A 25022-nucleotide genomic window follows, 5' to 3' on the forward strand; every position below is an offset into this window, starting at 1 on the left:
ACCGCAGCTGCTGCTGGGCTTCTGGCCTCCTGGGAAATCCAGCAAGAGGGAAAGGCTGATATCATGCACGGGGAGTGAGGTCACCCTGCCTGCTCCATTCTGTGGCTGAAACCCCTACTCAGCACCCACCCGGCAGGTTCTGGCTCCCCCATCCCCCTTGCCCAAGTTTTGCTGGAACCAGATGCCAGTGCAGCCCGGAGCGGCCACCAGAGGGTGCCCTGTGGCAAGAGTGTGGGGGGCGGAGAGGTGGAGGCTGGGCTGGCCTCTGTTCCTGGAATGGGCCAGGAGGGAGGAGGAGCAAGCGGAAGGGGACGGTGTGTCGCTGGCCCAGGAGACTATAGAAGACGGCCTCCGGTGGCTGGTTTGGGCGGCCTGGGACCGTGGCTGCAGGTAGGCAGTGGTGATGCCAGGGCGCTGGGGGTCCCTTCCCCCAGTCCCAGCCCTTTTCGCCTTCCTCTACCCTGCCTCCCCAGCTCCCTGCCAACCACCCTTCGTTTTTTGTCCCAGAACCTCTCCCTCCACCTCAAACCCTGACCCCTTCCTGCACGCCAAGCCCTCCCCCTTATCTCGGTAACTGCAGCTGGCAGGGTCAGAGGGCAGGTAGCCTGGCCACTGCAGCGACAGCTACAGCCTCCAGAAACAGCTCTGGCCCCTGGGTCACTGCTCCAGGCCACTAAGCCAGGGGCCCCTCCTAGGAGTAACGGGGCCGCTGGTGCTGGGGCAGTTGGCGGCTGACAACCCAGGCGCGCCAGTGTCTCTTTCCCCAGCCAGGCATGGCAGACTCTGCACAAGCCCAGAAGCTGGTGTACCTGGTCACAGGTGGCTGTGGCTTCCTGGGGGAACATGTGGTCCGCATGCTGCTGCAGCAGGAACCCCAGCTCCGTGAGCTGCGCATCTTTGACCTACACCTGGGTCCCTGGCTGGAGGAGCTGAAGACAGGTGACTGGTGGGGACGGGGTGGGGGTGGGGGAGGGTGTGGACTCCCTTCCTTGTGGAAAAGATGATGCCTGTTATGTTCTCCAGTGCGAATGGATAGGATGAATGAGTCACACTGGGAAAATGTGGCTCCCAAGGGTGTGGGCCGAACCCAGCAGCTGGCTGACAGCCTCAGCTCTGACATTGCCTCTGGCTGCCCCTACCCACTCCCAGGGCCCGTGCAGGTGACTGCCATCCAGGGGGACGTGACCCAGGCCCACGAGGTGGCAGCAGCTGTGGCCGGAGCCCACGTGGTCATCCACACAGCTGGGCTGGTGGATGTGTTTGGGAAAACCAGTCCTGAGACCATCCATGAGGTCAACGTGCAGGGTGAGATGCTCCTTACCTGTTCTGACAATGTCCTCAATACTCCCTGGCACATGGCCTGATCTTGGCTGTTTGTTTCCTGCCCCCCTCTTTGACCTTGACCTCTGTGATTCTCCTGTGACAATCTGTCCTGTGGACACTTCTGCCCCTGTCATGGCAGGCCGGCCCTCACTGACCTGCTGTGGTTCTCCCTGGGCCTGGGGAAAGAAGGCACGTGTCCTCATCCAGCTTTGGGATGGGGAGGGGAAAGACGCAGAGGGGGAGGAAGCTTCAGCTTGGATACACCCCTGCCTTCCCCCAGGCACGAGGAATGTGATTGAGGCTTGTGTGCAGACCGGAACACGCTTCCTGGTCTACACAAGCAGCATGGAAGTTGTGGGTCCCAACATCAAAGGCCAGCCCTTTTACAGGTGAGCTGAGGTTCCCCCAATACTTCAAGGGCCCCATCTCCCCTCAGCATTAAGAATCTTCCCTCTCCCCCGACTAGGGGCAATGAGAATACCCCATACGAAGCAGTACACAGACACCCCTATCCTTGCAGCAAGGCCCTAGCTGAGCAGCTCGTCCTGGAAGCCAATGGGAGGAAGGTGAGACTGGAGAAGATGAGATGTAGGAGACGGGGGTGGAAAGGGCTGCCAGGCAGAGGCAGAGCCAGGGCCTGTGGGCTCCTTCTTTTTTTTTCCCTTTCGGCCGCACTGCATGGCATGCGGGATCTTAGTTCCCCCACCAGGGAATCGAACCCCAGCCCCCTGCGGTGGAAGGGCAGAGTCTTAACCACGGGACCACCAGGGCAGCCCCTGGTTTTTTGTTTGTTCATTTGTTTCTTACTGTGGGCTCCTCTGCATCCTGCCCTGGATTCCTTCCATCTCCAGCTTGAGGAGATCAGGGCAGAGGGCAAACCACCAGGTCCTAGGTCTTAGCAGTGCCTGCCTTCTGCCCCCAGGTCCTCGGGGGGTTGCCCCTCGTGACATGTGCCCTGCGTCCCACCGGTATCTACGGCGAAGGCCACCAGATCATGAGGGACTTCTACCACCAGGGTCTGCGCCTGGGGGGTCGGCTCTTCCGGGCCATTCCAGCCTCTGTGGAGCACGGCCGGGTCTACGTGGGTGAGGCCGGGGCTAGGCGTTGGGGGAGGCTAAAAAAACAGGGCAGGACCCACATGGTTCTGGGGCGAGGGTTTGTTCTGTACTCTGGTTAAAAAAGGATGGTCTGTACATGGGCCAGAGCAGACTCTGATATGTGGGCCTCATCTGCAGGGGCCACAGAGAAAACAGTGTCCGTGCCAGCTGGGAAGGCCGAGGTCAATACCATGTCATAGGCTGAGGAAAGGGCTGCAGTTTTGTGAGCAGCATCTTCCCAGGAGAGGAGAGGGGGAGCATCTGCCCAGGACTAACAGAAGAAGGAATAGCATCCACATAGGCTGGCCTGGGAGGGTAAATGGCTACAGGGGCCTGGGAGAAAGCAGCCTTCAGCAGGCCCGTAGTTATGTGGGCAGCATCTACGTGGGCCCAAGGACGGGGTGGCTTATCCATGCCCTGGCCCAGAAGAGAGCAGTATCTACATGGTTGCAAGGGCACTCAAGGACATATCCGCCCCCGGTTCTCTCCTCGGCACCCCCCTCCCCCCCGTACCCACAGGTAACGTGGCCTGGATGCACGTGCTGGTGGCCCGGGAGCTAGAGCACCGAGCTGCGCTCATGGGTGGCCAGGTGTACTTCTGCTATGACAACTCACCCTACAAGAGCTATGAGGACTTCAACATGGAGTTCCTGGGCCCCTGTGGACTCCGGCTGGTGGGCACCCGCCCACTGTTGCCCTACTGGCTGCTGGTGTTTCTGGCTGCCCTCAATGTCCTGCTGCAGTGGCTGCTGCGGCCGCTGCTGCTCTACGCGCCCCTGCTCAACCCCTACACGCTGGCTATGGCCAACACCACCTTCACCGTCAGCACCGACAAGGCTCGGCGCCATTTTGGCTATGAGCCCCCGTTCTCCTGGGAGGAGAGCCGGACCCGCACCATCCGCTGGGTGCAGGCCATGGAGCGCTCAGCCCAGTGACGGTGGAGCTGGGCCTGGAGGCCAGCATGGCACAGCCATCCAGGTCCAGAGCCCTCAGACCCTGGTGGGGAGGGAAGGCTGCATTCTAGAGCCGGAGGAGGGGTCTGGTGCCAGACTGGCTGTCCTAGAGCTCTCCACGTTGTAATTCATGAGCCTTGAGCCTGTGTCCTAATACCCCTCAGTTCTAGGGCAGGGTTTTGGAGCAAGTGTGTCTTCACTGTCAACCCAGGCCTGACGGCTGGTTGGCGAGGGTCTGATTCCCCTGACGTTCTCAACGGTCCCATCCCATTTCTGGCTTTTCAAGCAGGAAGTGGGTAGAAGTTCCACAGGGCCTCGTGCTGGACCTCGGATATCCAGGTGTGATCCTCAGACCCGGATTCAGAGTGAAGATGCTTTCTGGCTCCTCCCACCACCTTTGTCCCTCCTTGGGGGTCATAGTCCCATTATTTTAAAACATTTATTACCTTTGGACATTTATCTTTTAATTCTCTTCAACGAAGGCTGAGGAAATCTGTGTATTTTCACCTCTTGCCACCCCTCTACCCAAATCAGTTCCTGCAACACTGTTTGATCTCTGCCTGAGGATGCCCCAGTAATGCTGTACCAGTCCAAGCCCTGGATTAAAACTCCTTCTCCAAGCCCGTGTCCATCCACCTGTCCAGCTCCCACACCCGCCTCCCACCATGCCTCCCACTCCCCACGGCGCCCGTCCCGTGTGGGGACAGAAGGAAGTGAGCACACAGCACGCCCGCTGTTGGATTGGTTGCTATTTCTCCCGTCCCACGGGGCCCGACCCGGCCCGGGGTGGGGGTGAGGGGCTCTGGGGACAGGACATGCAGGGCTGGGAGGGGGGCAGAATTTTCCTGTGTTTTATCCATTTGCAACTTGGTCACCAATAGAGAGAAATGGGACTCTGAGGGCTAACAGGAGAGGGTGGCCTGGCTCTGGGCCCACAGCCAGGCCCCAGGAGTCCTGTTCCCTCTGGGGAGGAGAGGGAAAGAGCTCTAGAAACCAAAGGAGAAACAGAAGGGGCAGGGGCTCATGTCAGCAAACACGGCTATATCACGTGACACGCCAGCGACACAGAAACACACGCCAATGCACACGGCTGCACAGCAGGCAGGGGGCGGGTGGGGGAGGAGGGAGCCGGGGGCCACCCATCTCGTCCTCTGCGGGGCAGGCTGGGGGTGGGGCAGGGTGAATGCATAGAACACATCATGTACGCACGCTCGAGGCGTGGCAAGAGCGTGCATCAACCCACAGGCACATGGGACGGACACGCAGTGTGCTTCGTGAGAGGCAGGGGGAGGGAGAAAGGGGGAGGGGAAGCAGCGAGCCCTGGCCAGGTCCGGGACCACCCACGGGGCACACAGGGGCTTGATGGTTGTAGGTGCTTGGCGGGCAGGCAGCACACACTTGCCTGAGAACATGCAAAAGACACCAGCCCCCAGACAACATTCCAGGACACATACAGACATGGCAGCCAACAAGCAAACACATCATGTGATGTGTGGGACTTAGAGAACCTGGGGCAGAACAGACCCTCAGGGATGCTCTGGTCCATCTGAGGCCCGGAGATGGGCAGCTACGGGCCTAACACCAGTCAAGGAGGCAGTTGCATCACTCCAGCCATGGCTCCACCCTTCTCCTTGTGGCCCCAAGGCTGTGGGAATTCCAGAAACACCTGGTATGAAAGGGTACCCTGGCTGGACGGCAGGAAGGAAAAAGGATGGGGTGGTGGGGTGCTGGGGCCTGCTCTGACGTCCCCAAAGAAGCCTGAGTGGGAGCAGGAGGGCTGCAGTCAGACATGGGGGGGCAAACTTCCTGTCCTGACAAAGGGCACTGTGGGAATGGACAGCCCACCTTGGGGGTTACATATATATATTGGCCACACACAGGCAGGGCCCAGCCAGGTAGGGAAGAGGCTGGCTATCTGAGCTGGGGTGGGAGTGGGGTACTATGTTCCAGAAGGTCACATCTGCACTGTCTCTCTCTCACACAGACACGCTTCACATGAAGAGGGACTCCAGGAAACAATCTGCACACACACCAAAGTCCTCCACCCTGTGCACACGGATGTCGGACCCCAAGGCAGGGCGCATTCCTGTACTTGTGTGTTCAATCCTGTATATGTGGGGCCATGTTCCTGGGCCAGTGGAGTGGGAGGCTTCTAACACTGTCCTTTGCCCACATACCTCCCACCTGCCACCCAACACACAAACCCACGCATGCATATGTTGTCTACGTAGCAAGGGAGGAGCCGGCCTCTTCCTCACCATCAGAAACTCAGGACCGTGTCCCACCCTCAGTCTCAGCCTGCAGGGGAACAGCTACTGGTGACATTTCAGCAGGAGATGTGTCCAGGGCATGGGCCCCAGGACTTAGCCCACTCCAGTATGTCTGAAATAAACAGTTCCCTAAATCCAAGGTTCCTGAGGCAAAGGCCAGAGCATCAGATGGGGCGGTGGGGACCATCGCTGGCCTCTCTCAGTTCTGAGGTTAGTGCTCAAGAATGTTCTCATTTCTGAGAGCCTGGGGCAGCCCTTGACATTCCCGTGATCAGTAATGTTTCCCATCAATAGCCCATCTGGGAGGCATTCATGTGCAAATGAGTGCCCGCCTGAACAGGCACCGTGCCAGCGTCAGCATACGCCAGGCTCCTGTGTGCATGTGTGTGCCTGGGTGTGGCCTCATCTGCCGTGGCGGGTGGGAGCACACTGAGGTGTCCCAGCTTCCACACGTGCAGGCTTATTTGACCGAGAAAGATAAGCATGTGGGCATGTATGTACAGGGGATCCGACCACGCAGGGCAGGAAGCTGCAGTTGCATGATGTTGATGTAGCAGTGTGTGGCCACATCAGATAGCGGCCAGCAGCTCTGGGGAGAAAGGGAGGAGGCAAATAATCTGGATAGACAAACCTGGATGGGGCACAGATCCTTGAAGGTAAACGTGTGTGTGTATAATACACAGGAGGGTAGAAACACACTATGCAGAAATCCTCTACACACACACACACACACACACACACACACACACTCACGCAGGTGTACTCTAGATAGCGTAGAAATATAGATTTCTGTGCCCACCCAAAACAGGTGTCCAGTGCAAAATGTGGAGGGCTCTGTCTCAGGAGAAGACCTACTGACACTTCAGGCACATCCTAGACACACACACACACACACACACACACACACACACAAACACGTCCCTCACATCCCCTGTTGGGGGAAATGCACATGGATACACAGGCCGAGCTAGGTTATTGACACGTGTATGCTTCCACTCGCCTCGAGTGAACTCCACACACACACACATGTTCCCCAGGACATGTCAGTCCCAGGGTGACTAAGCCAGGAGGGTTTGCTCAACATCACGCTGGGGTGTCTGCCATGGCCTGTGTGTGTATTGTGCCTGGATCCTCTGGGAATGTTAGTGTGAGCCTCTGCACACTCACAACCTGCCCCATCTGTAGCAGACATGGGGGAGGGGGGTGTCAGTGGAGGAGGTGCTGTTATATTGGATTTGAACACTCAAACACAAAATTCCATGTACGCAAACTGTGTGTCCACGGATCTGTGGCGCCACACACACACACACACACACACACACACACACACCCCTATTCACAGAAGACAGAAGAGTGGGGCTTGATGGCTGCTGTGTCACACCCGGCCACAGTCTACACAACAACCCAGGGGAAGGGGGAAAGCTCAGACAACACACAGACTTGAGGTGGGGGGCAGAAAGGGCGATTTGGTGCTTTCACACACATCTACACACATACACACACACACACGCTGGGGTGTCCACACGTCTCGAGCATGTGCCGGCGGCATGCATGTTGGTGTGCACGTGTAATCACGCCTGCTGCTATCTACGTGCGGGGGCAGGGGGTGGTCCATGGCGGGGGGAGGTCCAGGGACTCCAGGGTCTGACGGGCGGTAAAGGTTGCGGGTGCTGCCCGGGTCTGTCTTGAGGGTGAGCCTGGAGCAGGGGATGGAGTGAAGGGGTGGTGGGGGTATTGCTCCCGATGTGGTGGGGAAGGGTCTGGGAGGGATAGGGGTGGGGGGCCTACAAGCCCAGCGTCCCCCCAATGGATGACGCCAAGACCACCCCCAGCACCACACAGCAAATGATGATCATGATTTTCTTCTGCAGGCAGGAAGGGCGATAGGGAGGGAGGAGACGGAGAGACAGAGAGGTAAAGAGACAGACAAACCGACAGACAGATGGGGAGGAGGATGTGAGGAAAAAGAAGAGGGGAGAGAAAACAGAAAAAGGAAGAGGTCAGAACCAGAGATAAGGCCTCTCGCGGGATTTCATCACTCACCTCGGCCCTGGCCTGAGCCCAGCCCCGCCCGCTCGGCTCCAGCCCACCTACTCCGCAGGCCCGCCTGCCCCGGCTCACCCTCCGGGCCTTGCTCTGATATTTCACAGCTTTCTTGGTGTCAGACACGGCTCGCTCCACGTAGTCCACGGAATGTTCCACGTTGTACTCAATGCGGTCAATCATTTCGCCCTGCGGAGGACACACGCATAGGACGGGGTGGGAGCTGGGCTGGAAGAGGGGATCCCGGGGACCCGGGTGAGGTTCCCCGAGGGCTGTGGCAGAGGCAGTACCTGGCTCTCCACGAGCATGGCCATGTCCACAAACATGTCGTGCAGCTCACGGATGCTGGTTTCCAGTTTGATGATCTCGTTGTGCCTCGTCTCGATTTCGTTCAGCGCCTGCTTTGTCATCTGTGAGTCCATTTTGATCTAGGGTGAAAGGGGAGGGGCGGGGGGAAGAGCGAGGAGAGCTACAGACCACCCTTCACTCCCAGAAGAGCTTGGGTTCTGCAGCCAGAGCGTCTGGGTTCGAACCTGGCTGGCGTTTACTAGCTGTAACCATGGGCAAATTGTTTAACCTCTTCAGGCCTCAGTTTCCCCACCTAGAAAATGCGGATACTTCACACCTCACAAGGTTGTGTGAAGATTAAGTGAATGATTATGTGTGTATCAATTAGAATAGTACCTGGCACACAGGAAGCACTAAAGAGACATTTGTTAAATTACAAGAAGGAAAACTTGCCCTGAGCCCGCCATCTCAGCCCAGGGCTGTCTCTATCACACACACCAGGGAGGCCCTGGGAAGGGAGACGGGGTCCTGGACCCCTATCAGGATTGGGGGTCACCATCTGGTCAAAGGCAGACAGGATAATGGAAGGGGGCACAGCAGAGAGTGGCAAGCAGAAAAGGAGGCCCAGATGAGAAGGCAGTGTGCCCTGGAGCCCCCATGATACGGGCCGGGGGAGAAATAATAAGGAAATGCTCTGCAGCCCTCAAGAGTCAGTGGGAGAGAGACTCTAACCCACAGTCAGATATACCTCCTCCCCACGGAAGCCAGACCACTCACTTTCCAAACCACTCACTGTTTAGACCACATCCAGCCACTCTTCTGCTCTAAAGCCCTCCAAGGTTCCCCCGCATCCACAGGCTACACACTTTTACCTTAGCAGTCAAGGCCCCATCTCCCTTTCTGTCCTCATCTCCCTAAATCCTAAGAGCCCAAATCATCCAATGGCTCTTTGGCAAGTGGTCCACTCTCCCTGTTTTTGCTCAGTCTGTCCCCTTTGTCTGGAATGCCCTTTACCCATCTCCCCGTGTCCAAATGCTCCCTGTCTCTTAAGGCACACAACTCAATGCCACCTCCCCCAGGAAGCCTTTCCCGACCCTAGAAGTTAACTACTACCTTAGGGCCTGTCTGCATCTTGTTCAGCCCTCAGGCAAGGTACCGACCACCCTGCATTGTAATGATGGTGGGTTAACTGGCAGGGATCAGCTCTATCCCCTTAGAACCACTCACCAGGTTTCCCTCCACTCTCAGACAGACTGACAGCCTGGGCAGAGCTGTTTGGGAGGTCTCCAGGCTAACTGGCCCATTATAAATTTGCTCAAAGCTAATTTAACAAAGATCAATTCTCTAAATAACAATTTGCTGAAAACTGCTAGACAGTCACTGAACGTACTTTAATGCTGGTCTAGAAACCTAAACCAGAGTCATTTTGCCACCAGAAGCAGAAAGGGAGACAGAACCTGTCAGCCAGGGCAAAAGTCAAGAAAGAGAAAGAAGAACTACAGTTGGGGAAAGCCCATCTCTTTCACATATAAGATGACAAGCGCAGGGCAGTGTGCAAAACTTCAGCAAAACTAAAACTGATTATTTAGAAAACCTTCAAAATGTAGGCAAATTAGTCACTTGGTGAAATGACCCGCATCACTAGGGAGAAGTGTATCTTAGCACTGAAGAGTCCTGACTGCAGATTCAGATCCTTGCTCTGCCTGTAGCTGTGTGACCTCGGCAAGTCATTTAACCTTTTTGGATCAGATTACCTCATCTGTGAAACACGACTCCCTCAGAGGCTTGTGGTGAGGATTAAATGAGTTTAGTAGGTAAATGTAAATACATTCAGTGCTTAGAACGGTGCCTGGCACCTTACTGTTTGCCATTTTTATGAGGGTACTTCCTGCTCTGCCCTCATGGAATTCCCCAGTTCCAGGTTCAGACTTCCCGATGTTTGTTATTTCAGGGCGGACTTAGGACCTTGAGTTCAGCCTACGCTTGGGGAGGAAAGACGAATGCTTTCCAAAAACAGACCCCACCCCCACGCGGGGCTCACATCGTCAGTGAAGATGGCCAACTTCCCACTCTCCAGCATGTCTTCCAGTTCTTCGTTGGTCGTGGTCCTTCCAGCTGTGGGGAGAAAGGACTCCCTGCTCAGGGACTGGGCCAGCCTGGACACCTAAGGTGGTGGGATGTGGCAGGGACCCGGGAGCCCACCCTCCCATCCGGCCTCAGGCCACGAGTCCCCTCCACGGAGGGGAAGGGCCTGGAAGGAGTATGGGACAGGTCTGGGGAGTTTGCGGGGGAGAGATGTCACACGCACTGATCTCCAGCTGCCTCTGGATCCGGTCCTTGCAGCGGTCCCGGTACTTGGACTGGGTCGCGTTATATTCAGTCATTACCTCCACGAACTTCCGGGAGAGTGTGGAGTGCTGCGGTGGGGGGTACAGACACATCAGGAGGCAGGGAGCAGAGACCGTGGAGGGATGGAGTGGGCGGGGGGGGCTGAGTTAGCCTACGGCCCCTTCTTCAGCTCGTGCCACGATCCCAAGCCCTCGCAAGTGTGCAGTCCCGTACCCTAGCACCCCCATCCTACGCCCAAGCCAGCCAAGGCCGGGCTAGGGCTCTAGGATGTAGCCGGGTTCCGACCTCCGCTGTAGTCCCGCCCCAAGCCCCGCCCCTGCCCAGGCTCCCCCTTGGCCACGCCCCACGCTAGTGCCTGCTCTGGCCCGCCCACGCCCAACAGGCAGGGCTCCAGCCTGGGCCCCTCCCCCGTCCGGTCCAGTGCGGTTTGGTCCCGGCCCCGACCCTGACCGTGCCTGGCCGCTGCCTCCTACCTGGGTCTTGCGGATGCGCAGGTCCGCAGAGGAACGATTCAGCCCCTCCTCCTGTTCAATGCTTTGCTCGATCGCTGCGGGAGAGAGGACTCAGTGACGGGAGGGCGGGAGACCCGGCGCACGTGGGGCGGGGGTCTGGGACATATGAAGGGTGGACACCCCGAGGCAGGCCCCCCAGGCCCGTGAACGGATGTCATACCCAGGCGAGGGCAGACAGTAAAGACTCTAGGGTGGGGAGGCAGGAGGCCAGCGAATAAAGGGACCAATGTTTGAGGGGGTCTGGAAGCCAGGTAGGAGGGGACATTGAGGGTCAGTTGGTCACCAGACAGAAGGGGGCTATTTGTTCTGGTGGAAGGATTGCGTCTTGGAAAGTCCCACAGCTGTAACTCCTGCCCAGCCCCGCAGTCCACATTCCCTGTATGGGGGGCGGGAGAACTCTCTGCTTTTTGCAGCCTCAGAAAAAGGTCAGGAACCCACCCTGGGAATTTTCTGGTTGAGGGCAAGCACTTTCAAGTGGGTCAGGTTCTAGTGGCCGCCCTTTCCTTGGAAAATTCTAGGGTAAGTGGATGGATGTTCCAACAGAGAAAATAGCTCCCCCCCTGCCTTACAAAGTGATCCCTGTCCCAGGAATCCCCACTTCTAAAGGATGTTCTGGAAAAGCACACAGATTAACTGGGATTACTGCTTCTAGAACATGCACTCCCCACACTTATTCAGATTTTCTAAAAAAGAGCTTGAGGGTAAGATCTACTGTGCTCGGAAAATGCAGCAGGGATGAATCACCAGGCCCTCTCAGACCTGGAAGAGCCTCCAGGCCACTCCCAAGAACATTGCTTCTCCGTTCCTGGCAGCGGTGGAGGTACGGTGCTGGATGGCACCCCAACGCTCCCCCGCCAGCGATGGCGGGCCAGTGAGTGAGTGACAGCTCTGGCCCAGCTATTATGGGAAAAGTCCAGAAACACACACCCAGGAATGTCGGAATCTCTGGCCCAGACTGGGACCCTGTTGTCAGACTTGGGGCTGGGGCCAAGCCCAGGAGGAAGGGATCTTTTACAGGGTCTTATTGACTTCTTACAGTAATCCTGGGAGTTCAGTGATAGCAGTCCAGGTTTCAGACTAGAAACTGAGGTTGAAATAGAGAAAACAACTCATTCAAGGTCACACACAATGCCGGAGCTCATGCCACCACAGAGCTGGAGAAAGATGGAGAAGATGATCTCTCTTTTTCTGGAGCTCTGGAGGGTCAGCTTCTCTAAGCCTCTGCCACTTTTCCTAGCTTCTTTCTTGGTCTATTCCTGAACTCCTAAACCATACAGCCCTCCTCATGGTCTTATAAAGACTGTTCATGTCAGAGCTCAATGGGCTCAAAGAAATTGCTGAGCCCAGGGATTTTTAAACTTGTGTCCCACAGAACCCTGCTTCTGAGAAGGAACCTCAGAGGGGTCTGTTGCTGGGAGTGATGAGGAGGCTAGGCAGGTAGGGCTCTGGGTCTCCCAACCCCAGGTCAGCCAGAACAGCCTGACGTTTATGTGTTGTATGTATTGGAATTTGGGGTAAGATTTCACTTAGGAAAAAAAGATTTTGCTACCAAAATACAAAAACAAACAACAACAACAAAAACATCTAGCTTTGAAATTGCTTTAGTAGTTCTTACTGTACTGATGAGGAACTGAGGGTAGGGTACTTGTCCAGAATGAGCTGGTGATGCAAGTGGGCTCCCTCTGTTTGGATTTGCAATCAGTGTGCTCCCAGTTTGGATCATTTTGCTTTCTAGCACGCTCTCCTGAGTGCAAAGGACTTAACAGTTCAGCACTGGAGGCTCACATATGGCCTCCCGTTGAGTCCAGGAGGGCACGGAGTCCCTGTCCTCATCTCTCTGGACCAAGGTCATTGTGCTCAGGGCCAGGCATCTGACATGACTCCTTTCCCCCAAAGCCCAGCAATGTGCCTCAAGGTGCTCGGCAAATGTTTTCTGATGCTGAATTACCATGAGCATACAAATTAGCATCACGGTAACACTGCTATTCCCCTGGCACCAGCAGACAAGGAGGTTCCCAACCCACAGTGATTTGGGGGAAGGTGCTTATTACCAGCACCCAAGTCCTTAAATTAGAGTGAATACATGAGCATTTGGCAAGTCCCTCCTGAAAGTTTGCCAGCCCCTGATGTCAGCCACACAGTCCAATCTGTCCTGAGCTAAGGATACCAATTCAGAAGCATTTGCTGAGCCCACCTACTGGGTGCTTAGCACTATGTCCGGCAACTGTTCTGGAGAAATGAGGCCTTCGTGAAACTAAAACCACCTGGAAGACTGTATTTTCCTGGTGGACCTTCCTGCTGATGGAAGCAGCAGAGCTCAGATGCAATTTGGACAGAAAGCCTCCTCTCTCTCATTTCCCTGTCATATCTGTATCTTTCTCCAAGGCATCTGGAGCAAGTTGGGAAATCTCGGGTTTTATGCTTTCTCAGTGTTTAGGAATCTGGCTCCTGGAAGTCTGTAGACATTCCTCACACAGAGGCCTGTTTAGTCCAACGGAGGGCAGAGTTTTTTTCCTCCTTAGGCAGGGGATGGCATTCCTCACCTTTCAACTTGGATCGAACCTTGTTGGCCGTCTTCTTGATGTCTGCAGTGAGGTCCTCCAGCTCCTGTTTGGTCTCTGAGGGGAGGGGAGGGGCGGGTGAGATGTCTGGGTGGGACCCCAGACTCCTGCCCGCAGCCCCCAGCCACCCGGCAGCAGCACTTACTCTCATCCGGGTTGGGGGCGGCCAGGATGGCACTATGCTGTTTTTTCACTTGTTCCACATCCTCTGACAGCTTCTCAATGCAGCCCCGGATCTCTTCCACCTGGGGCAGCAAATCGGCTATACCCAGCCAAGTCGTCGGGCCAGACAAAGGGATTCAGGGGGCTCAGTCAGGGTTCAGGGAAACGGGCCAGACCCAGAGGGGTTGGTAAAAGGCCAAGGGGATGGAGGAGTAGAGAGCAGGGTGGGGGCCGGGGGCCGGGGAGAAGGAAGTTGTTGGCTGGGGGTCAGGTTCTGTTACCTGTTCAAAGAACTCATCCATGAAGTGGTCCCGGTCCACATGGACCACCTCCTCCTCATCATCGCTGTCTTTCGCCTGGGAGGCAAAGAAAGGCAGTCTGTGCGCAATCCCGATGCTGCCAGCTCTGGGCTCAGAGCGGGGGTCCTGGGAAGGGTCACATACAGGGGGCCAGGGCACCAAGCAGTCACAACGAATACTGGGTGTCTTGTGGCACAGAGTCCCGGAGGCCGGGTACCTGACAGCCCAAAGGACACCTTGGAGGGAATTAGCCAAAGGCACCGTTTCAGGGGTAGAAGTGGTCCTGTGAGTGCAGTCACCCTGGAGGCGGGTGGAGCTCTGGACAGATGCTTTAACCAACCAGTATGGAAGTATTTCGATATTGTAACAACCAGCTAAATGTCAGCCTTGCAGTAATTGGCTCTGGGCTGCGAGAAGGGGTCTGGAATAGCGGCCCAGGAGCCTGACCCCCCCTCCACCATCGCCCCAGCCGCTCCTGCCAGGCTTCAATTTGCTCCCTTCTCTTCCCCTCCAGCCTCCAACACGACCAGCCACGTCCCCTATGCAAGGTCACTTCACTGCCAGCGGCAGGCGCCAAGTTAAGCAAGCAGTCGGCCAGGGGAGGGCTGGATCAGAGACACAGCACCCCGACCTCCCTCCTCCCACCCACTCTCTTCCCCTCCCCCCACTCTCCTCCGTGTATTCACTTGCTTTCATCCAGCCTCTTCCAACTTCACACCCACCTACTCTCACTTGCTTGGATTTCCCAGTTGCAACCTGCAGCTGCTCAGCCCTCCACCCCCAGGGCTCAGAGACACAAGGGATTTACCCACCCACACCGCCACTGCCGCCACCAGACAGGCCAGTGACATAGACAGAAGGGCTGACACACAAGGCACACAGAAATAGGCCCACTGACACCCACACAGACCCACAGCAAAGCTGCCTGCCGATACATGTGGACACACAGACGTGCAGCGGCCCCTCTGCCCCCAGGGACATTCGGGAGGGCCCTCTGGGGCTCTTCTCCCAGCCTCTCTGAGCATCCAGTCTGCACACTCACTCAGAGCTGGGAAGGAGGAAGGGGGGTTAGGAAGGGGTCCCCAGTGCTCCAAACTCCAGTCTCAAGACTCTGCTCGAGACAGAAGTCTGAGGGCAAAAGCTGAGCCCATCAAGCTTAATTACATCTGGGGCCCTAATCAGCCTCCATGGAAATTTAAAACAGTTCACCCTGATTTCCAGAAAAAACCGAGCCAAAACTCAGACAGAATCTCATGACCAGAGCCTGAATGAAATCAAGATAGGATCCACACAGCGTCTAGTGGGGGGTATTGCCATTTGGGATCTAAAGAGAAGAGCGTGCACAGGGCCTCGACAGGGTCCGAGCAGATCGCAGACAGGACACGACAGAAACCAGACAGCTCAGACCGGACCAGACTCTGCGCAGACAGATCGCAGGCAGCTCAGATCGAACCTAGACAGAGCCAGATGGGACCTAGATGTGATCTAGACAGCCAAGTGAACTTGGAATCAGAGGGGCCAGACAGCACCCCGAGGAACCGTAAGCACAGAGACGTCCAGCTGGACCCTCTCGAAGGTACCCCAGCTTCCCACCCAAGCTCAGATGGTCCCCAGGGATCCTCCCCTCGCCATGTTGGGGAATGCCTTCAGCACTTCCATTTAAGCTCCAAATATCTCCCAGGAAAGGGAGGCTCTTCTTTCTCTGCCCACCAGTAAGACATGCCAGGCTGCAAGGAAGAGCCCAGACAGGAAGCCAGCTGTTCTAGCCTCCATTTGAGCTGCCCCCAGAAGGAGGGGCGGTACCAGGTGGGGCTTGGGGACCCTGATGGGACCTCTGGCTTCTGGAACCACACCAATAGACCTTGGCTCCATGAGGCTCTGGGATGCTCGGCTCATCTCTGAGGACCCACTGGCCTCCCATGTGTCTCACGAGGTTCCCCTTCCCCTAGAGCCAACCTGCAGCTGCTCAGCCCTCCACCCCCCAGGGCTCAGAGACACACAGGGATTAACCCACCCACACCGCCACCACCGCCTCTGTCCCTTCTCTGCCTTCAAGCACTTGGCCCTCAGCTTGGCTGCCCACAGGTCACGAGGCCTCTCGCTGGCCCAGGTATCTGGGAATTTTCCTGTTCTCTCTTTCCCCTCCCCAGGCTGACTTTAGACTTCCTCAAGTCTCATTTCTCTCCCTCTCTCCTTTGGTTCCCAGGGCCAGATCCCTGATTCTGCCCTGGGGCATCCCTGGCTGCCTGTTTACTTGCCCTTGAGAGAGGAGGAAAGGTAGAGTGCCCAAGGATGACTTAGTTGGTGTAATAATTACAGACAGCTGACAGCTAAAATCCTCTCCAGTTGACAGACACTTTTACATCTATAATCTCTTCTGATCCTCACTACCACAGCCCTCAAGAAAAGCTGTCCCCATTTCACAGACGAGGGGAACGGGAGGTCTGAGGGGGAAGAGGAAATGGACTTGCTCAAGGGCACCCAGGCTGAAAGGGGCCAGGAAATCAAAGACATCTAAGACATGCCTCCTCCCATAGCCCCTCCTTTCTTTCTTTCTTTTTTTTTTTTTTCTTTTTGGCCTCGCTGTGCAGCATGTGGGATCTTAGTTCCCTGACCAGGGACAAACCTGTGCCCCCTGCATTGGGAGCGTGGAGTCTTAACCACTGGACCACCAGGGAAGTCCCTCCCATAGCCCCTTCTGAGGCTTGAGACCAGGCTGCCTCCTACTGGCCACTCTGCCACCAGAGATTTCCCTTCTCAGGTCCCCTCCTGACAAGGCACAATCTGGGCGAGGCTCTGCGCCCCGAAAACCTAGCAAAATACTAGCGTGTGATAGCACCTTTGGCCTAGGTCTTGCATTCTTGTTATCTCATTTAATCTTCATTAAAACTCTGTAAGGACCATTGGTCAACATAACTATAATTGTGGAAAACATTTACACAGCATTTGATAACATGCTGGGCACCATTGTAAAGCACACTGTGTTTATTTATCCATTTCATTCTTACAATAGCTGCCTTCTATAGATAGGGAAACTGAGTCACAGAGAGGCTAACGAGCTTGCCCAGGTCAGCAGCTGGAAGGCCACACGCCTTCTTCCCTCTGAGTTTCAGTCTCTGCATTTGCTGAATGGCGAGAAAGTCCTCCCTAAATGGTGGGCAGAAGGAGCCAGAGAGCCGAGGCAGTAAAAATGCCTGATGCTGCCTGAGAGAATAAGTGCTCAGGGAGGCTTGGCTGTTACCCACTGCCTCTCCCATGTTACAGATGAGGAAACAGGCTCAGAGAGGTTGCCTGACCCTGCCTAAGGCTTCACAGGAAGTAAGGCCAGAGGTGGGACCTGAATTGTCCTGGTGCTAAATCTCAGGCTCTTTCCCTTCTGTCTCTCTATTCCTTCCTGGCCCCTAAAGAGTCTGCTCTGCTGTGCCCTCAGTACCACTGAACTCCTGTGGCTGGGACAGAATACCAGTAAGATGTGCCAGGCTGCAAGGAAGAGCCCAGACAGGAAGCCAGCTGTTCTAGCCTCCATTTGACTTGCTGTGTGACTGTCAGACCCTCTCTGGGCCCCGGCTTATCTGTGAAGTGGGCGGGCCCTCCCTGCTCTGAGGTGTGTGTATTTCATAATGAACACGGCTTCTATTTCTGGAAGAAGCTGGCCAGCCTAAAAGAAAACAGGCTGAGGGCAAATGAGACTACCTCAGAAAAGATGACCAAATGTGCTCCCATCCACTTTATGGACAATTCAAGCCTCAGTTTCCTCCTGTGCGAAATGAAGAAAGTAAGAATCATATATACCCGACAAGTAGGTAGCAATTACCGTGCGTCAGGCTCTGTTACAAGTGCTTTGCATTTCTCATTTAATCCTTACAGCCACTCACTCCATGAAGTAGATACTCTTCTTATTCCCCTCTGATGGATGAGACAGAGAGAGGTTGAGTAATTTGCCTACGATCATACAGTTGGTGGGGTGCTGACACGATGGTGCTGGATTGGAACCCAGGCACGCTGCCCTTTACGGCTTGCCAGCTCCTCGAGCGCTCAGGAGGATGAAATGGGAGACCGTGGAGGCCCTGGGCAACTTCTGGAACCGCCCTGGGGAGGGGGGCATCAGATTCAAGCCTCTAGCTTCAGTCCTTCCCCATCAGAGACACCGGAGGTCTTCATAGGAGTGTCAGTGGCGGGGAGACAACATAGACAGATGCGTGGATGGAGGGAGCGGGACAACGTGAGCCAGGAAATCAACAGAGACAAACGAGAGGGTGACTAAAACAGAGGTGGAAAGAGACTGGAATTGGGTGATAGAAAAGTCAGAGAGTGGGGACTTCCCTGGCGGTCCAGTGGTTGGGAATCCATGCTTCCAATGCAAGGGCTGCGGGTTTGATCCCTGGTAGGGGAACTAAGATCCCAGCATGCCGCGTGGTGCGGTCAAAAAAAAAAAAAAAGGAAAGTCACAGGGCTTCCCTGGTGGCGCAGTGGTTGAGAGTCTGCCTGCCAATGCAGGGGACACGGGTTCGAGCCCTGGTCTGGGAGGATCCCACATGCCGCGGAGCAACTGGGCCCGTGAGCCACAACTACTGAGCCTGCACGTCTGGAGCTTGTGCTCCGCAACAAGAGAGGCCGCGACAGTAAGAGGCCCCCGCACCGCGATGAAGAGTGGCCCCCGCTCGCCGCAACTAGAGAAAGCCCTCGCACAGAAACTAAGACCCAACACAGCCAAAAAATAAATAAACAAATAAATAAATAAAATTTAAAAAAAAGTCACAGAATATATGTGTGTGTGTGTGTGTGTGCGTGTATGTGTGTGTGTGTGTATGTGTGTGTGTGCGCGCGTGTATGTGTATGTGTGCGCGCGTGTATGTGTATGTGTGTGTGTGCGTGTGTGTGTATGTGTGTGCGCGCGCACGCGCGCGTGTGTGTGTGTGACACACATGCATGCCCACGCAGACAACACACACGTGCTCACACCTGCTTCTCAGGGGCATGAGCATCCTTTGATCTAGAGGCAGCAGCCTCTCTCCACCGCACCCCCTGCTTCTGTCCATCTGTCTCCCTGACCCAGGCCTCTGCTCGCTCCCAGCATCCAGCCCAGTCCTCCCACCCCAACCTCTCTCCTCCGCCTTCCCTGCCTTCCCCGACCGACTCCCTTCCTCACCCTCCCTCTGCCCCACTGAGTCCTTCAGTCATCTGACAAATATCTCTGATCAGTGTCCAGTTCTCTTCTGGCTGCTGCGGAGAATACAGTGGTGAACAAGACAGGAAGGGGTCCTGCCTCCAAGGAGCTGACATTCCAGGGGAGGGAGACAGACAATGGAAAATGAACAAGACAATTTCAGATGGTGCTACTTAGCAAGAGGGAGATAAAGCAGGAGGTGTGATAGAGAGAAATGGGCATCAGGGAGGGCCTTTCGGGAGGGGCTTGACATCTGAGCTAAGGCCTGAGGAGTTAACTGCACCACAGTCTGGAGGACATAGAATTCAAGGCAGAGGGAACAGTGTCCAGGCAGAGAGAACAGCATTCAGAGGGATCAGCAAGTGCAAAGGCCCTCAAGCAGGGGGAACGTGATGTGTCTGAATGGCAGAAACAAGCCCCACGCACCTGGGGGATACCAACCCATCAACCAGGGTTCTCCTGGTCCGTGCCCGCTCTCCTCAAACACGAGGCTGCCCTTTCCTTCTGCATTTCTAAAGCACCTATTGTGACTATCCTATACCTGAGGGCTACACCTGGGACCCAGTCCCTGCCCTCAGGGTGCATGACTTGTCCTAGAACAGCCTCCATTTCCACCCGCCCTCAAATTCCAGCCTCCCTCACCTCAGGCCTCCCCCCACCCACTTCCCAGTCTCCCATCCACCCCCACTCCTGCCTTCCCACTCCACAGCCGCCTCTCAGGCTCCAGCCCACAACGCGTCCCCTTGTGGCTTCTCTCTCTCCGCAACCTTCCTCTCCACCTCACTTGCTCCCTTGCTCTCCTCTTCAGCCCCATCTCTGCACCCACTTCTTGGACCCTGGGACACCCAACCAGCCAACTGACTCCCCACCGCAGCCTCCGCTCCAGCCCAGTGCCTCCCAGTTGCCAACCAAAAGTGCCTGGTGAACTGGAAACAGAAAACCCTGGTTCAATCCTGGCTCCGCCGTTAACAGCTGTATGACCTTAGGCAAGTCAGGTTACCGCTGTGGCCCTCAATTTACTCCAATAAATTAGGGGTCCCATCTTGCCCACCTCAGGGGGCTGATGTGAGACTCAAGAGAAATAAATGAGTCACCTGTGGAATAAAAAAACTCTCATGGAGCAATGCTGAGCACCAGGCCTCCTTCTAGGCGCTTCCAGCATAATTTCAATCCTCAGGACAGCCCTCTGAAGCAGGTCCCGTTATTACTCTCAATACACGCATGAAGAAAGTGAGGACCAGAGAGGTTAAGCAACTTACCCAAGGTCACACAGGAAGTAGCAAAGCTGGGATTTGAACCCAGACAGTCTGACTCCCAAATCTGTGCCCTTGACAGCTATGTGATGAACAGATGTGAGAACCCCTCGGGAACTCAAAGTACTGTTGGAAAAAGACAATCAGGCCCCCTGGGCTGACATCCCCACCCATCACCGCCTTTCCATCCCTCTCAGCCTCTCAGAGACCCCTTTCCCAGGCCTCCCACACCCTGCCCAGTCTCTCCTGCCTCCCAGCTTCCTCATTCTCAACTCTGGCAGGGAGACCCCCGTACTCCCTGTATCTGGAAGCTTTTTTTTCCGCCCCACACATGCCCTCCCAAATCTCCAGTTTCCCTGAGCCGTGACTAACACCAGAGCCATCAGCATTCACTCAGCCCCCTCTGCCCCTCCACCCCACCTCCCACCTCCCCCATCTGCTGCCCCCAGCAGCCCCAGCAGACAGGATTCCTCCCCTCTGGGCAGGGGGTCCCTGATCCACTCAGATGAGGACTCCCATCCCCTGCCTTCCCTGTACCCCTGGCTTCGCCTTTTCCCTCCCCCTCTCTCTAATCACACCACAATTCCACCACCACCTCACCCTGACCCACTTTCCATTTCTTGGGATTTTGGAGTCATGGCATAGTCTTGGCAGCAGTGGATCTGGGTTCAAATCCGGGCTACTCACTTGCTAGCTGTGTGACCTTGGGCAAGTTTCAACCACTGGGCCTCAGTTTCCTTCACTATAAAATGAAGTAGTCTCCCAGTCTCCCTACCTTACCAGGTGAGGGTCTAATGAGATTATGGATGGCAACCTGCTTTGGATGAAAACGGGGAGAGAAGGGGAGTTAAGAGCACCAACACTGGAGTCAGCCTGCCTGCCTGCCTTTAATTAGCTGTGTGATTTTGGTCAAGTTACTTAACCTCTCTGGGCCTCAGTTTTCTTATCTATAAAATGGGATAATACTAGTACCAGTCTCCTAGGGTTGCTGTGAGGATCGAAATGAGTTAATATGTATAAAACACTTAGAACAGTGCCTGGCACATGAGTGTTGCTTATTTTTATCACCTGATGCCTAAGCGTATATTCACTCAAAGTTTAATTAAAAAAAATAAACCTTCAAAATTCCCTCCCCCAACCACCAGTTCCTCCTTCCTTCCCACCTGCCAACCCACCTCTCCCAGAGACAACAGTCACTTGCCTCTAAGGCCCTTCCTCTTGTCTTTCTGTAAGCAGGTTACCCACCCCTAAATCCAGGGGGCTCTCCAAAGACAGAGCTTTTTACCCCCAGTATTGAGACTTCTCTTTCAAAGGCTAAAAAAGCAGAGACACATGTCAACCTGGCAGACGGGAAACCCAGATTCCTGTCTGATCTTCCCAGCCACTTGCTTGGTGACCTTGGGCAAGTTCCTGCCCATTGCTGAACCTCAATCTCCTCATCTGTCAAATGGGATAACAACCCCAGGGTAATAACCAATAGGCTCCTGGTGAAGTGTGTCAGGCTACATCAGTTGGGTCTAGTACTTTATTAACATAACCCCACAGCAGGCTGTCAGCTCTGCCTCCTCGGGGCCCCAGGTCATGTCTACAACCCTCCACCCCACCTCATCCCCCCAGGCCCAGAAGCCACTCTTATCAAGCCCCCACTCCCCAGCCCCTCCAAATGGCAGCCTTCACTGCAGACACCAGTGCCACCCTCCTCCCCCGTCACCCAAACACAACTAACTGCCTGGCCCGACTCCTGGAGCCGGGCCTCTTCAGGCCTGCACACCAGAGGCCCACGTCAGCCCGCCCCTGGCAGTTTAGGATGCCCCAGTTCTCCCCAGTGGAGCACGATCTCTGTCATACAGCCCAATTCCATGGCCCTGTGCGTGGAACCTCCTCCCTGTCCCCCTGCAACCCCCTCTCCCACCTCTGGGGTCACCCTATCTCAGGCCCCGGCCCTCTGGCTACCTCCAGAGGCCACCCCTTCCCTCCTAGTCTCTGAGAGGTGCCCCCTCCCTACGGAGAGCAACACACACACACTTCATTCACTGCCAGGTGCTGGCATCTCAGTCAGTCCCAACGTGTGTCCTTCCCCACAGCAGCCCCCAAATCTGGGTCTCGCTGGGCTCAGCCTGGCCCAGGAACTGCCCACATCCTTCTAATTCAGCAAATCTGCCCAGCGGATGACAGCACCCTCCAATTCTCTCCCACACTCACTCTTTCCCATCCCCAGATTAGACCCCAGGGTCCTCCTGGGAATGTAGGGTGTCCAGGGCCCCTGAGACCTCTCCTGCCCCCTTGTGCCTTAATGGCCTCCAAACCCTTCTAGCCACTGTCCCTAAAATGCAGGTTCATTGGAGACATCAGGTGCCTTCACATATTGGGGTGCCCCTGCCACCAACCTCCAGTCTCATCATCTGCCCCCACGTCCCAGCACCTCCCCCACTCCACCCCCACGCGCTCCCCAAATACTGGGGTCCCGCCCCCCCATTTTCCCCACCCCCAAGCTCACACTCCGCAGCTCCTGAGTCCGATCCTTCATCCTGCGACGGCTCCTCCTCCTCCTCCTCCTCGTTCTCCTGCCTCTCCTCTGCTCCCTGCCTCCTGCCTCGGTGCTGGAGTCCTGAGTCTGGGGGCGCCGGCGGGGGGGCGCCGAGGCCGCTGTAGGGGGGCCCGCGGGCGGGGGCGGGGTGAGGGGCGGCGGGCTGAGGGCCGGGCAGGGGCAGGGGCCTGGGCCTGGCTCGGCTCTGCCGGGGCTGCGGTGGCGATGCGGCTGCGGCACAGGCTTGGATGGAGGGATGCGGGAGCTGAAGCGCGGGGGAGGGGGGAGGAGGGAGGTAAGGAGGAAGGGAGGGAGGGGGGAACCGGGAGGGGGCGGGGAGCAGGGGGCATGCGCAGCGCCCCGGGCTGGGGGCGCCTGGGGGTTGTAGTCCGGGGAGGGGGACCCAGGAGGGAGGGAGACTGGAGAGGCCTAGAGGGGGTGGGGGAGGGCAGAGCCACAGAAAGAGGGAGAGATGCGGAGAGACGGAGGAGATGTGGCTGGAGGCACAGAGATGCTGCTGTGGGACGGGGGTGACGGTGGAATGGCAGAAAGAAGGGGTAAGGGAATGAATTAAGGGAATAGCCTGGGGAGAGGTGCTGTGGACCCCTTTACACCAGGAGATATAGATAGATTTTATAGTTTGTGTTTGGGAGTATCTGTGTGAGTCTGTGCACGACCACCTCTGTGTGTGTGTCCCTGCGGGAGGCTCTTTGGACACTAGAAATAGCAAGAGTGACCCTCTAGGTGGCTTTTGTGATGCAAGGAATCGGCCAAGCCTAGCTGAGAAGGACATGGGGCGTGTTTTTTTGCACAGCCTTCCCCACTCTAAGTGTAGAGTCCCCGGACAGTGTGGGTCACAGAGCTCTGCTTGTCTCCCTCCAGGGACAGGGTGCTCACCACCTCAGGGGACCTCCTGGCCTATCTTTAGATGGCTCTGACTGTCAAAACAAAATTTGTCCTTATTGGGAGGGGAGTTCTGGTCCCCCCGAGGGTCCAAGTACCCTGCATCCCTCTCCTTAATGCCTGCCTCACCTCTTCCCATCTCCACGTCTTAACGTCACATCAAGTCCTCTACCCCTGCAATGGGGCTTTGGCCTCCAACAGGACTTGAACCTGCTTCTGCCAAGTTACCCAGTGACCTCCTCTATGCCGAATCCATGGACCACTTGCCAGGCCTTATCCTCCGTGATCGGAGGATATATGACACTGATGACCCCTCTCTTCTTGAAATCCTTCCCATCTTGGCTCCCACCTGCCTCCTGCCTCCCACGCCTCCCCCTCCAAACTCTGGATGTTGTTTCCCAGCCTCCTTCCAGACCGCCCACCCCCCTTTCTTCCACTTCCCCGCAGCAGCAGGGTTTCCGGGGCCCCCTCCCAGTTTCTCTTCTTTTTTTACCCTGTCACCTCCCCAGGTTCAGCCGTGCCTACATGCCTGCAATATCCACATCTATACCTGCAAGCCAGGCCCTGCTCCTCAAGGGCAGTACCTGCTGTATGCCTGAGCACTGAGCTGAGCACCAAGAACAGAGACCAAAGATGCACTCGGAGACGTGTGGATCCATAACTATCGTAAGCGAGGCCAGGGCTTTGACGTTGACCACAAAGACTGTGGTGGCCTCGCCTTCCCCCAAAGTGCTCTCCATCAAAGAGGGCATCTCCGTCCACCCAGTCACTCAAAGCACACAGAAAGCTGTCCTTGGCTCCCTCCCCCATCCAAAGAATGCTACCATGTTCCGAGCGTCCGCCAAGTCCCTGGTGCTCCACTGAGTAGCCCCCATAATCCTTCCAACCTCAGGACAGCTACTGCTATTATCCCAAGTGTCCAGATCAGGAAACAGGCTTGGAATGGTTAAATAACATTTAGTAAAGGACAGGTCTGGGGCTCTTGCCTGCATCTTTTGATTACAAAGCTCATTCTTGTAAGACCACAAGGTTCTAGCCCTTCCCTCAACTGCCAAATCCAGAGCTGTCTCCTGGGCCCCCTCCATCCCCACCACCCCTGGTCAGTCTAGGGGTGACTGACCTGGGCCATCAGAACAGCCTCCTTTTGGGGAATTCCCTGGCCGTCCAGTGGTTGGTTAGGACTTGGCACTTTCACTGCCATGGCCCGGGGTTCAATCCCTGATTGGGGAACTAAGATTCTGCAAGCCTTGCGGCATGGCCAAAAAAGAAAGAAAGAAAGAAAGAAAGAACAGCCTCCTTTCTGGTCTTCCCGCCT

At 56.0% G+C, this 25022-nt stretch overlaps 2 protein-coding genes across 8 annotated transcripts in view; one reads left to right on the forward strand and one right to left on the reverse strand.

The window, feature by feature from the left end:
• Positions 1-258: 258 nt before the first annotated feature.
• Positions 259-3993, forward strand: HSD3B7 (hydroxy-delta-5-steroid dehydrogenase, 3 beta- and steroid delta-isomerase 7). 5 transcript variants are annotated; one of them, XM_082429538.1, is made up of 7 exons: positions 259-390; positions 768-939; positions 1150-1305; positions 1604-1712; positions 1790-1889; positions 2246-2408; positions 2940-3993. In XM_082429538.1, the coding sequence occupies exons 1-7, from the start codon at positions 277-279 to the stop codon at positions 3353-3355; spliced, it is 1230 nt and encodes a 409-aa protein (XP_082285664.1). In that variant the 5' UTR covers positions 259-276; the 3' UTR covers positions 3356-3993. The 5 variants fall into 5 exon arrangements, with proteins under 5 accessions (XP_082285664.1, XP_082285663.1, XP_082285666.1 ...); XM_082429537.1 differs by having other exon boundaries at positions 270-390; positions 753-939; XM_082429540.1 differs by having other exon boundaries at positions 274-390; positions 772-939; positions 1844-1889.
• A 109-nt stretch (positions 3994-4102) lies between these two features.
• Positions 4103-25022, reverse strand: part of STX1B (syntaxin 1B) — a 33606-nt gene continuing 12686 nt past the window's right edge. The window contains exons 1-10 of one of the 3 annotated variants that reach the window (XM_082429567.1): positions 22775-22947; positions 13840-13914; positions 13542-13641; positions 13379-13453; positions 10797-10870; positions 10283-10391; positions 10016-10089; positions 7977-8114; positions 7738-7875; positions 4103-4516 (exon numbers count right to left, since the gene is read on the reverse strand). In XM_082429567.1, the coding sequence (XP_082285693.1) occupies positions 4418-4516; positions 7738-7875; positions 7977-8114; positions 10016-10089; positions 10283-10391; positions 10797-10870; positions 13379-13453; positions 13542-13641; positions 13840-13914; positions 22775-22804 (912 nt within the window). In that variant the 5' untranslated portion in view covers positions 22805-22947 and the 3' untranslated portion in view covers positions 4103-4417. The other 2 variants (XM_082429566.1, XM_082429565.1) reach the window with 2 other exon arrangements.

This window comes from Balaenoptera physalus (assembly GCF_965194825.1).
Source record: "Balaenoptera physalus genome assembly, chromosome: 16".
NCBI classification, from domain to species: domain Eukaryota; kingdom Metazoa; phylum Chordata; class Mammalia; order Artiodactyla; family Balaenopteridae; genus Balaenoptera; species Balaenoptera physalus.